The following is a 16961-nucleotide window of genomic DNA, read 5'->3' on the forward strand; positions in this document are numbered from 1 at the left end:
CACCTCTCCTCTAGAAGGAGTAGAAACAGCTTTAACAAAGCATTGAACCTGATCTCCTCTACAGACAGAATGAAAGGATCACAGAAAAAGTGGTATCTTAACTCTGATGTTTTAATCCAGGTGTTAATGAAAGATATAGGGATAAACAATTCCTAAAATGAAGGGAGCCTGGAAAGTGCCCCCCCCCCCCACCACCAATAATGGGCCAGATAGAGTGCTTTCTTAATTCTGTTGCTGATGCCCAGGCTTCCTTGAAGGAAAAAAGGAAAGGCTCCCAGGAAGGGTGCTTTCTTAATCCCATTGCTGACACCCAGCAAAAAGGAAAAAAGGAAAGGGTAACAGGAACAGAAAGGAGAACCTCTTAGGTCGCCCATTACCGCCAATAGGCCAGATCTAGCCGCATTCTTCGGCTATGGACCAAAAATGGCTATCCGGCTACCCACCCGTTTTCGGGAAGCACATGTAAACGGATACAGGGGTCTACTGGTATCCAGCCAGCAATAACGGATCAAGGCTGAACCGAAATGCACACACCTACCAGAAGCCTAGTCTGTTATTGCTATTCTCAGAGATAGTTCTTCTCATTGATTTCCAAAGTGTTTTGATCCAATAATTTTGTGGCGATAAGTTCAGCAATGTCTGGGATAGAAATGTAATCATTTGGAACTTCTCTAAATTATTTATAAAGACACTGTAGGATTTAGCAAGAGAAATTACCCATTATCTATAACATAAATTCATTTCACAACCAATTGCTCACTTATTTTAGTACCTTCCTAGATGTTTATAAGCATGAAATATCACACCTACGCTATTAAAATGCAGGAGAGAGCATCCTCTTTTAATCTTTTAGGATAGTTCAAGGCATGCTGTTTTTTTCTGATCTTGATCTTATCTCGGATATTTTTGTGTGTGCAACCTTCTCTAAGATAATGTGTTTCCTTGGCACTTCTTTCAAACTGCATTCTATGCATTGTTTTATTTGCAGCTGCCACTCCAAACAACCTTCTGTTTCAATTCTTTATCTATCTCCAGTCTTTTTAAAAACAATCATATGTTCTATCCACTATTATCCAAAGCAGTATTATCCAGTCTGGCACCCTCCTGATCTGTTGGATTATGACACCAATTTCCCCTTTTTCCAGAGGTGTTGCCAGATTGGGAGGAACGCTAGTACAAAATTTTGTATGTAACTGAAATAGATATACTGCTATTCAACTAAACAGTAGTGGCCTGACTGCTAGCAAGTATATTACTTGAATTCTTGTCATCCCAAGGGAGAAGGGTGGAGCATCACACTTTTCAACAACAAGGAAGCAAGATATAGCATTCTTGAGAGCTGAACATTATTATAGCCATGGTCCCACGGCCAATACATATTTCTGTGGTGACATGGGAGATATTTGTATATGACTGGGTGCATCCTAAACCAGTAACATCTGGATGCAAAAACTATGTGAAATTGGGCATACACAAGTACAGTATCCATTGCAAAAGTTTTGAAAGCTAATGAGCCTGCGAGGGGAGGGGTCAGTTTCCAACTCACCCTATATATAGCAATATCTGCACATTTCTTGTGTGTTTCCTCAGTTTATACCAAGGTTTTCTGCATAGTATTCATTGCACTCATACCTAAGTTATACTCAAGCTGAGTTTTCAGTACGTTTCAGCAAACCTTTTGTGAAATGAAAAAGCCAGGTAGCATAAGTAAAATACTTGCCAGGGAAAGAAAATATGTCACACAGATGAACAACCAAGAACAAGTAGTTTACTCTTTGTAAATCAGAACACAATATTTACAATCGTGATCAGTTGCATCAACTCACATAATATACTTTTATGAGAGATTTAAAATAGCCTTTCTTCATCCATATGGATAAACTCCTTCAGCAGTTCATGAAGCAAGAGTACACTCTAAATTCTTTCTGCTTCTGTCTGTTTCTCACCAAGCACATGCATAGCTCAAGCCTGAAAAATGTAACAGTATCCAAAAGTCCCAGGCTTAGCTTGCTCTCCGAGCATAGTCTGACCAATCAGCTTCATGCATCTTATTTTACAATTGACACACACACTCTAACTGATTTCTTACATGCTCCAACAAGAGAGGGCAAGGTAAAAATATAGTAAATAAATAAATATGTTCAATAAGAGATTCTGAAGGTAGCTCTTTCCCTTACAACTACAGTAGGATCAGCTAGCACAGAATTCCACTCAAGCTCAAGTTTTTACTGTATTGTTTACAGCACACAAACTGCTGCAACCTGACAGTGAAAACCTATTTTTCTCCAAACCTTTTTGACCATCCTCCCAATGCTAATGATACCAAAAACTCTACTGCTAGACATAGTATAGGAAAGAAAGGAGGACAGGCATGCAGTTATGGAAATTATTTGTAAAAAAGAAGAATATTTCCCAGAAGTTCATTTAACTAAAATTTACACACACATGAATAGAGAGCAAAATGGTTCAGAGCTAACAAGTTATGTAGAACCAATATTTGATTCACCATCTCAATTATTTAATCAGTCTTCCATTTCATCTGTATTTTTTCTTTCGTCTTTAATTCTTTGTTGGAAAGCAATCAGTACTCTTTTTTTTCATAGAAACATTGGATTAGTTTGAAGATAAGTACATGAAAGATGGTGAAGTGGTTGGTTACTATAGTAATTGCAGGTGGGAATGAAATAATAGGCTTCACTAATGTTTTGTATCATCTTCAGCCTTCTCTCTCTAAGACCAGATCTTATATGTGCATCTTTTTAAAAGCATGGATTTTCTGAACATAATTTTAGACAGCTTGATTTAAACTATTTATAATACAAGTCCTTAGCAAAAAGGTCTTAAATATTGTAAAGTAATTTATGTTATTTTATTTATGTTTATATCCAGGTTGATGCCCTCTCACTCAGGTGCGCTCTTTTCCCTCCCTCATTCTAAACTTTTTCATTTTTCTCTATTCTTTTACTGTCTCAGTCCTTGTACTAGCTTTGCCTGGGTTAAAAATTCCTGTTTCCTTCACACTGTTACGGTCTGTCTGTCTTTCGTTTTCCCGCTCTCCCTCTTTCTTTCTTGCTGTTCTTCCTTTCTTTTCACCTTCTATAATCGTTTTTTAGAAATCATAGAATCATAGAGTTGGAAGAGACCTCGTGGCCATCCAGTCCAACCCCCTGCCAAGAAGCAGGAAAATAGCATTCAAAGCACCTCTGATAGATGGCCATCCAGCCTGTGTTTAAAAGTCTCCAAAGAAGGAACCTCCTCCTCTACACTTCGGGGTAGATAGTTCCACTGCTGAACAGCTCTCACAGTCAGGAAGTTCTTTCTTTTTGTGCATCTTCCTCTCTTTCCTTGCTCTGATTCTTAGTTTTCATAATCTAGTTTTCAAAATCTAAGCAACAACAACACATTATGCTAATTATTGATTCATTTTGTATATTATGTAGTGGGTCTGGAAAGTATTGAGCCACAGATTAATATTAGGAAGCACATGTTAGGATCCACAGGCGAAAGAAGAAACTGGTCTTGACATACTCGTAGATGGCTGTATTTTATTCTTTAGATCGCTGTTTTGCTTAGGTGTGACAGCCCCTTTGTCATGCTAACAGCATTTCTTTTTTGACTTTGACATTGATTTGAATTATGTGGAGGGCTATAGGATGTTATATAGGCTACAGTTATGCTTCCAAATAGCATTTTGCTTGACCTTCTTCCTTATTGTAGACATTGCACACAAAGGGGACAAAACTGAACTTTAGCTACAACCCCTTGGGCTGAACCTGTCATCTGGTTGTGCTCAGAGAGGTCAAGAGAGAAAGCAGTAGAGGGAGTAAAGAATTGGTGTTTTGAGTTGTACAGCAAGTATTTGTACTATCAAGATTTTCAAAAAGACAGCTATGTTAGTCCGATTCAATATACGTAAAAAGGAAAGTTGGGGAGGGAGTGAATATAGTGACACCTTTAAGACTAATTTATTTAATTTAGCAAAAACCTCCATGGGTTTCAGATTATGTCTTCGGATGCTTTGAAAAAATCTGAAATCCACAAAAGTAATAAATAAATGTGATTAGTCCTTCCTGCATCTTCCTTTAATCTTATTGAGCATGCAAGTGCCATTGGGAAGCAAAACCCTTGTGGCACACTGCCCTAAAGGAGGAGCAAGAGTCTCTGTGAGTAAATGTATGAAGGACTGTAACCTCATTGAAAATATACTTCTCATGAATATATGCAACACTGGAAGGTGTTGCATTCTGTAAGCTCCAGTTCATAGGGCCCTAGATCCTGTGGGTCACATCAGTGGCAGACTAAGTCTAAAAATATTGATTGCCAGTAATAACTCTTTATATTCTCAAGTTCATTAACATTGTTAACATGTTTTCTGATGCTTAAGAGGGATCACCCGCCATTGGGCAAGCTGATACACTGGCCAGTCTGCCACATATGATGATATAACCCAGCTTATACCAGTGTATTTATGTGAACTATATAGAACAGTGTTTCTCAACCTAAGGGTTGGGACCCCGGGGGGGGAGGGGGGGGTCGCAAAGAAGTTTCAGAGGAGTTGCCAAAGACCATCAGAAAACATATATTTCTGATGGTCTTAGGAATCCCCTTGGCAGAGAAGGCTGAAGATCTCTCCGCCTGTCCTTTTCCTTTTTGGAAACAGACGGCAAATCCTTCCACCAAAAGCCCTCCTTTGCAGTGATGTCCAGCCTCTCAGCCAAGGAGAAAGCTGTTTCTGAGACTCCAAATGGGGAGGGGAAGGCAGGCATGGCAGCGTGGTGCGCATGTGCAGGCCAGGGAGACCATGTGAGGCTGGAGGGAGGCTCACACCAGCAATTCCCTTCAAGGCATGGGGGTTTTGTGTGGGAAGTTTGGCCCAATTCTATCATTGGTGGGGTTCAGAATGCTCTTTGATTGTAGTTGAACTATAAATCCCAGTAATTACAACTACTAAATGTCAAATGTCACAGGGGCTGGATGGCCATCTGTCAGGGGTGATTTGAATGCAATATTCCTGCTTCTTGGCAGGGGGTTGGACTGGATGGCCCATGACGTCTCTTCCAACTCATTGATTCTATGATTCTATGAAAGTCTATTTTCCCCACACTCCACCAGTGTTCCCTTTGGGCATATTGAGCATCTGTGCCAAGTTTGGTCCAGATCTCATCATTGTTTGAGTCCACAGTGCTCTCTGGATGTATGTGAACTACAACTTCACAACTCAAGGTCAATACCCATCAAACCCTTTTAGTATTTTCTGTTGGTCATGGGAGTTCTTTTTGCCAAGCTTGGTTCAATTCCATTATTGGTGGACTTCAGAATGCTCTTTAATTGTAGGTGAACTATACACCCCAGCACCTACAACTCCCAAATGACAAAATTAGCCCCCCCCCACTCCACTACTATTCAAATTGGGGCATATCAGGTATTTGTGCCAAATTTGGTCCAGTGAATGAAAATACATTGTGCATATCATTACGATTCATAACATTAAGAACTGTATTAAGGGTCGTGGCATTAGGAAGGTTGAGAATCACTGATACAGAACCCTTGGTATTTCTATCTCACCTAGGTGAAGAGCTGTACCTGGTACATTCTGGCTAGTCTACAATATACATGGAACCTCCCCCTTCCCCCTCCAGAGCATTTGAAATGAGCCCAGGCAAGCATGCTTTTATACCGTCCTTCACTGGGATCTCCCTGTTTGCCCTTGCTCACTAGGGAGGAAATGGAGAGAGGACCCCAACCTGTCCATTTTGGGCATGGTGTAAGTACATTGGGTGGGGGGGGGGAATGACTTAACAGTGTTCCAAGGTGCTTGCTGGATGTAAGCTGTTTTATTTATTTCAGGGAAATCCTTTCTACTCCAATATGATTTTTTCAAAGAAGATATTTGAAGAAAAGATGGAAGCTCCTTCTTTAGAGGCTTTTAAACAGAGGCTTGATGGCCATCTGCCAGGAGTACTTTGTGCTTTTCCTGGATGGCAGAGGGTTGGACTATGTGGTCATTTCCAACTCTCTGAGAAACAGTTATCTTGTATTTTCCTAAAGAGATAAGCTATATACACCACACATTACTATAAATTAAATTTATTATCCTTGGGGGAGTATCCATCACTTTATTTCTTGTTTACTACAATAATAATCATAATCATCATCATCTTTATTATATACCCCTCTTTCTCCCCAAATGGACTCAGAGCGGTTAATTGTGGGAGCACATATAATTGTGGAAACACAGTGTAATCTTTACTTAGAGGCTTGGTCATGATGAGTTAATATTACATCTGGCTTTTTAAACTATGCTGGCATCATTCTCAATTTTATTTTCATACTGTGAGGTTTTCCATCTGTGTTTTATGAGCACACACAGGGCTTAAGTTCCTCCCGTAGCTTGTTTTGTTTCACTAACATCATAGTTTTTTGTTTTTATTTTCTCTCTGTTTAGTAACCAGCTAGATACATCAATTAAGGAAAAATCCAGTCATTTCTTGTCTTGTACAGCAAACTCGAAATGAATGTCTGTCGAGGAATAATTGCAGAAGGAATTCAGGGCAATTCAATTGCACTTCAAACAAAACATATTCAACAGAGCATATGTACTAGAGAGGGGTTGAGGGGTTAATATACAACTTCCTTTGCTTCACTATTAGAGTCCTACGCTCGTGTTAGAATACTAATTGGAGTGACTTGCTGGCATGAAAAATAGCGTCAGGAGCCAAAAAAGCAAACAAAAGAAAATCACTCTATACTGCACATTCTCTATTCAGTGCAAAGCTACTTTTTATGTATACGTCTCTTCCACAAGGCTATTTTCCTCACAGAAATATTGCTAATTTTTTCTTTATGATTGTGTTTGAAGACAAGGAAACTAGGAAAGAATGTGTGTGTGAATTAGGCAAAACACAGAGCCATTCAGTCTTTCTAGATTCATTATTTTCAATAGTTTAAGGTCATGAAAAATCCCTATGTATGAAACAGCCATGATTCTCATAGTCTAATAATTAAAATCTTACAATCCAGATAATAAAACAAATCTTGCAAGCTTTTCCCCACTGTATCTATGTTTCAATAGCAGTTATTCTTTCTGAATTGCTAAATGCATTTACGCATGTAATTCAGACATACTATAGCATTAGTAAAGGGTGAGATTAAATGACTCAATTACCTTTCCTAACTTTCCAATTTTGATTCTGTATGCAAATGTTAGATCATTGTGGCCTCTTTTGGGGGATATATTTTATCATCTTTGATAAAGTCTGCCCACATAAAGCAGGTGAATATAGCACTGAAAGAAACATGTAGAATAATCACAGGATGTCTCAAACCTACACCTGTTGATAAACTCTATAAGCTAGTTGGCATTGCCCCCTCCCACAAATGTGTGACGGGACGTTGCTGCCAACTGTGAGAGAAATAAGGTTGAACACTGTGAAAGCCATCCACTGCATGGCTATCAGCCTCCTCCCAGTAGACTCAAATTAAGGAAAAGTTTCATGAAAACCACCACTCCTCTTAACGTTCCCCAGTAACAGCAAGAGTATCTCTCTGGGCAGCTAAACTGGAAAATTCTAGTAAATTTTGGCCCCCCACGAGGGTCTTCCTCCAGGGGCAAACCAAGAATGGGCAACTTGGAAGTCCCTTAACAGACTCAGAACTAAGGTTGGCAGATCAAAAGACAGCCTGGCCAAATGGCACAACCTAGAAGAATCCTCCACCTTGTGCAACTGTGGAGCAGAACAAACAACTCAGCATCTGTATGCTTGCCCATAGTGCCCTGCCTCATGCACAGAGGAAGAACTATTCAATGCAGTCACTGTTGTCCATTTTTAGTCTTAAATTATTTAGCCACTCGTGTTTCCTTTATTTATCAGTTTTATACTAATTTATTTATGCAATGTTTTTGACACAAAATAAATGAATAAAAATAAATAAATAAATAAATAAATAAAATAAAATATTTGACAATGTCCAGCCTATCTGGCCTAGCTTTCAGTCTCCAATAGTGGCCATTCAGATGTCTCTAGAAGCCTACATGTGGGAGATGTTGGTGGGTCGCCATCATTTCACAATTATTCTCAACATCTGATAAAGTCAGCCCTATATTTTCACAGGATCCATATCTATGGATTTGATTATCCACAGCTCTTTTTTTAAAAAATCCAATAAGAAAATTTTGATTTTGCCATTTTATATAAAGGACACTATTTTACTAGACCACTGTATATAATGGGGCTTCGGCATCCACATGGGAAGTCCTGGAACCAAACCCCAATCAGTGGTCTTTTATACCAATGGTGTTGTTCTAAACAGCAATGCCTTGAACACTGATTTTTACGCACTTTTTATTTTCTCCAGATGAGGTCAATTGATCGTTAACCCAAGTTAACAATTTGGACATGCCTTAGCTCACCGTTCACAAAAACAAGCAAGCAAATAAAAATGGCATATGTTTTCATTTATGTTGGATAATCACATTGGCTCCTAATCTCATCATTCTTGGTCACATATATAAAAAGACTCTCAATCTCAATCATAATTTGGTACAATATAATTTGAGATTGATATTCCAAATGTAACTTCTGTAGTTTGCTGTATAAATTGCATGTACAAGAAGGTGAAGGTGGGACTGGGATAAAACAATAAAACAACTCTCTCTCTCTCTCTCTCTCTCTCTCTCTATATATATATATATATATACACTGAATTCTTTCAGCCCATAATATGTAAGAATAATTGCTTATAATTTTCTTTAATTTCCATTCCTCATTTTTTAAATCAAAACTTAAAGATGTGCATTTTAAATTGGTATAATGTTAGGTGAGCAGAGATAACTAGATCCACTTTATTTTGAGGTTGTTTGTGAACATAGAACTTTAAAAATGTAGGTGATGCTAGAAATTGTAGACTTCCAAATGCTGTACAAGGCTTTTCTTAATCTATCACAGTGCAAAGTTGCCCTAGCTTTATGTTGTTGTTCATTTGTTCAGTCGTCTCCGACTCTTCGTAACTCATGGACCAGCCCACGCCAGAGTTCCCTGTCGGCCGTCACCACCCCCAGCTCCTTCAAGGTCAGTCCAGTCACTTCAAGGATGCCATCCATCCATCTTGCCCTTGGTCGGCCCCTCTTCCTTTTACCTTCCACTTTCCCCAGCATATTTGTCTTCTCTAGCTTTATAGAATACCATTATTAGCTTGTGCGATTTTTTTTCTTCGTGTTAGGAGCGACTTGAAAAACTGCAAGTCACTGCTGGTGTGAGAGAATTGGCCATCTGCAAGTCGGATGTTTTGATTTTTATCATCCTTGTGGGAGGCTTCTCTCATGTCCCCGCATAGGGAGCTGGAACTAATAAAGGGAGCTCATCTGCACTCTCTCTGGATTCGAACCTCCGACCTGTCTTTGCCATGGAGAATATATAAAGAGGTTGCACTGAAGTTTTTCTAATTATTGATTTTGATTTTATTGGGAATATTTAACAGGGAAATTGCCTTAAGACTAGTTGCTCTTTTGAAGTTCTTTTGCACAGTAGAAAGAAATGCTATTTCATGTTTTTGCTTCGGAGTAATTCCTTTGTGTATCAAGCAGCATAATATTTTATTTTACAGATACATTATTCAACAGATTCCTGACCCATAACCATTTAAATGGATTTTAAATGTGAGATAGTTCCTATAGTAATGAACGTGAGTTTGCTTGCAGCTCGCATCATTAATTTTTGGCAGGTTTACCTCTACATCAGTGCAACTTTTAAAAGAAATCCATGTAGCCTTTGAGGAATATGATTAACTGTTTCTGCTTTACAGTCTGAATTATGGGGTTGAGTTGTGCCATTCATCGATTTATTTTTCTCAGGTCATGGCCATCCCCAAGATCATCCATACAAATCTAGGGTCAATTCCACATGCCCCCACCTGAAGATCCTTCCTGAAATATACCATGGAATAAGAGCTTCATTGTTTCTGGCTGTATCTGAGAAAACGTGTACAGGATATATTTATACAGCCATTTTCAAAATTAATCATGCAAATCTTTTTAATTTTTTATTAATAATAGTATTCAAAAGTAAAATCCAGCACATTTTACATTTACACCACATAACCTAACAACAAAAATGCCAATGTAAAAACAAAAACATAATATACACAAAGTTAAAAATGATTTCCCACTTTGTTGTCCTTTCTTTAAGTGTAGCATTAAATCATACTTCCAGATTAGCCATCTTGAACCAAAGAAAACCTAGTACTGACTATATGCTCTTCTACTTATAATTTCAAGTCACAGTTTTCAAAACCTAACAATGGAGTATTATCTCCACTGTCCTATAGGAATTGCAAAAATGACTCCCACTTAACTAATGACTTGTCCCTTAATTAATTAATTCATTCATTCATTCATTGTGTCAGAATTGAGGATACAGTTATAATATATTTAAAATGCATAATGTAGTTAAAAAGTTGGCATTATACTAGATTTTCTTTGACCAGAAGCTGGCCACTTGGAGTGACTCTGGTATCACTGTAAGACGTTCTCCCATTGTGCATGTGGCAGGGCTCACACTGCATTGTAGTCAATGGTTGTGGTTTGCTGTTCTACACACTCGCATGTCATGGATTCCACTTTGTAGCTCCATTTCTTAAGTTGGCTGTGCATTGTGCCATCGCACCTGGGGGCTATAACTCTTAGTAAAAGAGGCATGGACGTGACATCTTTCCCGCAGGGGATTGCTTCTTGCCCTCCTTTAGGAAAACTGGAACTCCCAAAGACCAAAACACTGTAGATAACTCAAAATAGGTTTAATTGTTCACAAAGAGTTATCCCTTTAAGGCAATAAGCTGGAAGTTTCAAAGGGGTAAAGGAAAATATACATTACAGTCTCTGGTTGTCTTGGGTCCAAGGAGTTTTGCAGCTGAGAAGCTTTTCCAGGTCCCTCTTTCTCAATGGCTGTGAATGCCGGAGCAATCCACAACTCCAGTCCAAATGGCCTATGTTTGAAGACACAAAGTCTTCCTCTGTTGCCAAAAGAACTGGTTTGAAGGCGCTTTAGACACATCGTTCAGGTTGATCTGAACATGAAGCATAAGTCTCAAGGGTAAGAACCTCAGAATTGGTGCTGAGAGGTAATCAGGGGCTTTTAGAGCCAAGTCTCTTACTCACGTCCATCTGGTAGAAAATCTGATGGTGGAATGAAAAAGGGAAGCACTCCCCTCCTCCAGGAAGAGGTGGAGCCAAACAATTGAGCTGAGAAAGCAATTCAACTGGTGCAAACAACATTGATTGACAGCTATAAATAACCCATCAATCCAACTATACATAGGCAGAGTAAAAAGGCAGGATTAAGCATAATACAACTGTTTAAATCTTGCAACTAACAGATCTACATATAGGTGGCGCCACTTGCACCATCACAGCATCTTGTGGTGCCAGAGCACAGTCTGTTCAGTGTCTTCCAAGTTGCCCAGTGTTCTGTGTGCCTGGGGGGAGTTTTTCGTCCAGTATCAGCCATGGATTGAGGTTCTGGGTTTTAACCTGCCACTTTTGGACTCTTGCTTGCTGAGGTGTTTCTGTGAGTATCTCTGTGGATTTTAGGAAGCTATTTCTTGATTTAAGGCATTGGCATGCTGGCTGATATCCGAACAGAGGATGGGCTGGAGATGTCACTGCCTTGCTCATTTCATTACAGGCTGCTACTTCCTGACGGATGTCTGGTGGTGCGATACCAGCTAAACAGTATAATTTTTCCAGTGGTGTTGAGCGTAGACATCCTGTGATAATGCGGCATGTCTCATTAACCCAGAAGTAACTTGCAGTATGTCCCTTAATGAGATATTAGTTATCTGTTTTAAGAATCCAATCCTCCACCATTGGAATTGAATTACTTTTCCATTTTGCAGTGTATAGGAGTTGTGCCACTCTGATCATATCTTGTAGGATCTTCTCCTGTTTTCTTTTTAATCTAGTCATACATCAAATAGTAGTAGCAACTCCTGATTTAAAACTTCTGGCTCTGTCTTAGCACAGCGAAATGAGCTGTCGGGATTTAGAAATCATCTATAGACCCATCTCTTCCGTCAGGCCTACCCAGCCAGTTTTTAATTACAAACTTAAAACCCATGTCCTGTGTTTCAATCTCTGTGTTTTAACTATGCTGTAACTTGCTTCAAGGAGAGGTGGGTAAGAAATAAAATTATTATTATTATTATTATTATTATTATTATTAATGAAGCACAACATATTATTATTATTAACTTTATTCATACCACACCTTTCTCCCCATGGGGACTCAAGGTGGCTAATATGGCATTTAAAAATTATCCCCCAATCCCACCCAACCTCCCCAAATCCTGCCCCTTACCCTTCCCCAAATGCCTGTTGGCAGAAGAAGGTCTTGACCTGCCTGCAGAAGGCCAGCAGGGAGGGTCCATCTTGGTTTCCCTTGGGAGTTCCATAGTCTGGGAGCCACCACCAAAAAGTCCTATTATAGGCAATTGCATAGTAAAATGGCACCCCTTATATAAAATGGCAAAATTAAAATTCCTTTTTGGGGGGGGGGGGATTTTTTGTTATTTTCCAAGTTGTGGATAACTGAATCCATAGATATGGAGGGTTGCTAGACTTTGTCAAGGTTTTTTGTTTTGTTTTTTCATATTTCATGCAGCTGTGGTTGATGTTCAATGCTTAATGACATCGTTGGGCTGCCTTTTACATCACTCCTAGGTCTCACATTTTGGTCTAGAAATCTCAATCCAGAGATAGATTTGAATTTGCAATGCGACCTGAGAGTGAATTGACTAGTTTGATTTTTTTAAAAGGGTACCTGTGTGGAGAACAAAATTAACCCACCTTCCATTTCCCTTCTTGTTCTCAGCAGGTCTAAGGCAAGCATGGGCAAACTAAGGCCTGGGGGCTGGATGTGGCCCCCTCAGGCCCTCCTCATTTTTTCAGTCCTCTTGGCAGAAGGACACAGCAGCCTGCAATGCGGCCTCAAGGCAAAAAAGTTTGCCCATGCCTGGTCTAGGGCCATTTTGGGATGAGGCCTAAAGGACCTAATTGAAGAGGCTACTGGTTCTTATTTTCAGTCCATATCCAAGACAACATGTAAAACTGCTTGACAAGCTTTCCTTTTTCCTTTTCTCTAGCCAACATTTAAAAATACCTTTGTTTGATTAGGAAGCCTGTTGTTTCAAAACCTTGCACCAAGATTTTGTGCCCTAGGCAAATGGCCTCATCAGATGAGCTGCCGGAATCACTACACATCATGGCGAATCCAGTGATGCCTGCCGGGAGTCATGGGAAACCCACTGCCCAATGCCCCACATCGTCAGACTTACCTGTTGCCCCACCTATGGGGGGAAGCATCACCTGCCATGCTTCCCCCCCTCCCCCAGATACAATACAACACAGGAGTCCTTGTGTGTTGCCGCAGTGGTGGCAAGCACCAGTTCATCTTCACTTTTACAATGGAGCCCCACCAGAAGTAGCTCTCTGTTGCAAAAATAAAGATGAAGTGGCACATGGCGCAGAAAAGTACCCCATCTGATGAGGTCATAATAAAAATGTTATCATACTATTGAGTTTGGAATACATGCTCATTACGGTTGCCCCTTGTTCTTACTATTTCTACTCTTAATTCATGCCACATAATTCATATGACTGAAAAATGTAGAGCAAAACTTTCCTTTAGAAATTACATTCCATACTCCATCAAAGTTCTTTGAATGCCATAGGTAAAAGGAAAAGGATTGGTTGTCCCCCCCCCCCCCTTTGAGTTTTTTATGAAGTACTCTATCTTTGTATCGATCCAGAGGATCCGGTTCCTCAAGATTTTTTTTGCACATTACTCACACACAGAGAATGAATATTTGCATAGTAAAGTCTTTAGGTTGGAATAAGCCCTTGCTATCTGGTTTCATTCTCTTCTCCTCCATGCCCGTCTCAGTTCGTTTGAAGAAAGATAGCATAGTGCTACCAATCGAGTTTCTTTCTAGAGCTACATGGAACAACTGCGAGGTAAGGGAAACATCTACAGCAAGTGCATGGTGTATTATGCTTGGGAAGAAAGCTGATATCTAATTAGATGATAGAAGTCCCTTTAATGTTATATTCAAAAAGTTTTAACAAGAGGATTTGATTATAAAATAATCAGATTTTGTAGGAGAGTAATAAGGTGGAGGATGGTTTTTGAGAGTGTATTAAAACATCAGCCTCAGGAGGCAATACTTGGAGTCTGTTGTGCTGGCATTAAAAAAGCAGCTAATATGTTTGGTGTGAAAAGGTCAGGATTAGATGTACAGTGCACTATTTGACAAATTACTCATACAATTCACAATGCCTTTCAACCTGTACAAAATATACATTGCTTACCACTGAAACTGAAGAAAGAAAAATTCCTTTGGAAAGGAGAATACAAGAGGGAAGGGCCACCTGTCTGACTTCTCTTTGGAACTCTGTTTAGCTGGGTTTATATCAGGCATAGGCAAACCTAGGCCTGGGGATTGGATGTGGCCCCTTTGGCTCTTTCTCAGGCCCTCCTCTTCCCCAACATCATATCCTACCTTCTCTCTTTCCTCCCTCCTTCCCTCTCTCCCTCTTTCTCCTTCCTTCCCTTCTATCATTCTTCCATACTAATTTGAAACTGTAGGCACTTCCAGACAGCACAAAATGCAGGATTAAAAAGAGGGGAGGAGGGCAAAAAAAAAACCTGGGACTTCAGAGCAGTTCCCCATACAGACCTGCCGGTCCCAGGCTTTCTTCCCCTGCCATCCTCACCACTTTTCTGTGTCTCACATTTTTAAATATATATATGCGCACATGCGAATATAATTATTATATCCGCATGTGTACATATACAGATCAGTGCATAACTGAGGGAATTAAAAAATGGAGGGGGCTTCCCAGAGAAGGAGAAGGGATCAACCTGGAGGTATCATACCCTGGCTTCCTTTAAATAGCCCTCCCTTCTCTCTTGATTCTCTCTTGATTTGAAAGGAGAACTGGCACTTCGCTGCCACTCAAAGCAGCTTAGAATGCCTTTTCCCCTCTCTTCCTCCACTTCGATCTCCTTTCCACCTCCAAATCAACAGAGAAGGGAGGATTTTTTTAAAGGAAGCTAGGCAGGATACCTCCAGGCTGAGTCCTCTTCCTGAGAAGCCCTCTTAAGATGCCCTGGAAAACTGTCATGTGAGGAGAGAGCTGCACACTCGCAGCTCCTGTCCCCCTAGAGTAGTAACAGCTTTAAGGAACCACACTTACAATCTAAAACGATTCATTTGCCCGCCTCTATAATATTTATTAAAGCTCTATTTACAGTGTTACAGTGTTTACAATGTTGAAAAAAGATTTTCAGAGAATTCTAATAGCTCTCAGTCCTTGCTTCCTTTCAATCAGCTGTACATCCGTTTTGACAGCCCAATCAGCTGTTTCTGGCCTTTTAAGAGGGACGAACGTCAGCTAGAGCACTCAGAGGGAAGGAAAACACATGTTTTTTGGCATGCAGGGTCACACAGACGTAGGAAGATGCACATCCCGTGGTTTCCCTCTGTTGATCTGAATCAGAGTGTATTTAGCGCTGACATTGTGTAGCCACCCCCTTTTGTAAAGCTCTGTCTGGATGGACCCTGCATTAAATGGCCAGTGAACAATCATTTATTCAGTTATAGGCCAAGAAGATGATTCCTTTGAACAGTCAGTACAGATGAGACTCTACTTATACTAGTGACTAGTACACTGCAGGATTTGGGCTATGTTTTCAGTTGGTTTGCTATAAATTATAAAACCTATCTTTTTATGGAGGTTTCCTGACATGGTTAAAACTGAATAAAACAAGGTAATGATTTAATCCAAATATTATCACATCTGGAAAACCACTCATATATATGTGTTTTATATGTATATACATGTCCCTTTGTGTATACATGTCCCTTTGAGTCCTCTCTTGATTTATGGCAACCATACTGTGAATTTCATTGGATTTTCTAAGGAAAGGGATGCTCAGATGTAGTTTTGTCAGTTCCTTGCACTGAAGCACAGTCTTGAGCTCCGGATGGTCTTTCATCCAAGTACTACCAGGACTGACCCTGCTTAGCTTCCAAGATCCAACAGGAGTTGGAGCCTTTGAGGTATTTAGGCCTCCTATGCTTACAGTTTATCTTGCAGAAAATAAGTAGAGTGCCAGAGTAGCATTAGCTATTTAATCTAGAAAGTTTATCGAAAACTATAAAGAGAATGTAAGTGGAGACACATGAAGTTAGTAATGGTTTTCCTTTTGGGGAAGGTATACTGTGGAAACTAAGGAACTTTCCATCTAACAATTCCAGTCTGAAGACCTTTTGCAAAAGACTTGACTCTATATTTATAGAAAGATTGGCTGTGAAATTGATGTGAGGGCATAACCTGGTTTATAAATAGTTCTCTAATTTAGCATGTTACATTGTTAGCCTTACTTGAGAAGTATGAAAGAGCAAAACTGATTTTCATCCACAGGGAGGAAAAATTCACACAACTGAAGGCTATAATCATAAAAAAAATTGTTTTTTTCTCCCCGTACCTTTGTAGTCTTGGAAGAACTGGAACAAACTATTATCCCCAGCTATGGAGCTGTAACCAACCAGCAGCCACTACACATGCCAGAATGGGTAAGCACTGTTTCAATTAACATTTACTTGATTTTTATAAAAATTTGATACCTCTATGAATATGTCTTCAAAAGTGATCCATGCTAGGAGGAAAATACCTTGGAATAAACTACTGTATTTATTTGGAGAGATAGAACCAGGTTTTGCAGCTGCTTCAGCTATCCTCTTTTTATAGAAAACTACTTTGATCCATATATTTTCAGGATGGAGGATCCCCCTATCTATTCCCTCCCATGATTATTTTTCTCACATAAAAAAGAAGCTTCTTATTGTATTTACTCAAATCTAGTGCACCATCGAATCTAATGCGCACCTCCATTTTCAAAACCCTG

The 16961-nt window shown here is 39.6% G+C and overlaps 1 protein-coding gene across 2 annotated transcripts in view; it reads left to right on the plus strand.

Moving 5' to 3' along the window:
* The window catches only part of ANO6 (anoctamin 6), an 89097-nt gene that overhangs the window by 12803 nt on the left and 59333 nt on the right, over positions 1-16961 (plus strand). The window contains exons 1-2 of one of the 2 annotated variants that reach the window (XM_060777561.2): positions 13904-14005; positions 16550-16629. In XM_060777561.2, the coding sequence (XP_060633544.2) occupies positions 13990-14005; positions 16550-16629 (96 nt within the window). In that variant the 5' untranslated portion in view covers positions 13904-13989. Of the gene's footprint in view, positions 1-13903; positions 14006-16549; positions 16630-16961 lie in introns of those variants that run through there. The other variant, XM_060777560.2, reaches the window with a different exon arrangement.

The sequence above is a fragment of the Anolis sagrei genome, chromosome 5 (genome assembly GCF_037176765.1).
Source record: "Anolis sagrei isolate rAnoSag1 chromosome 5, rAnoSag1.mat, whole genome shotgun sequence".
Taxonomy (NCBI): Eukaryota; Metazoa; Chordata; class Lepidosauria; order Squamata; family Dactyloidae; genus Anolis; species Anolis sagrei.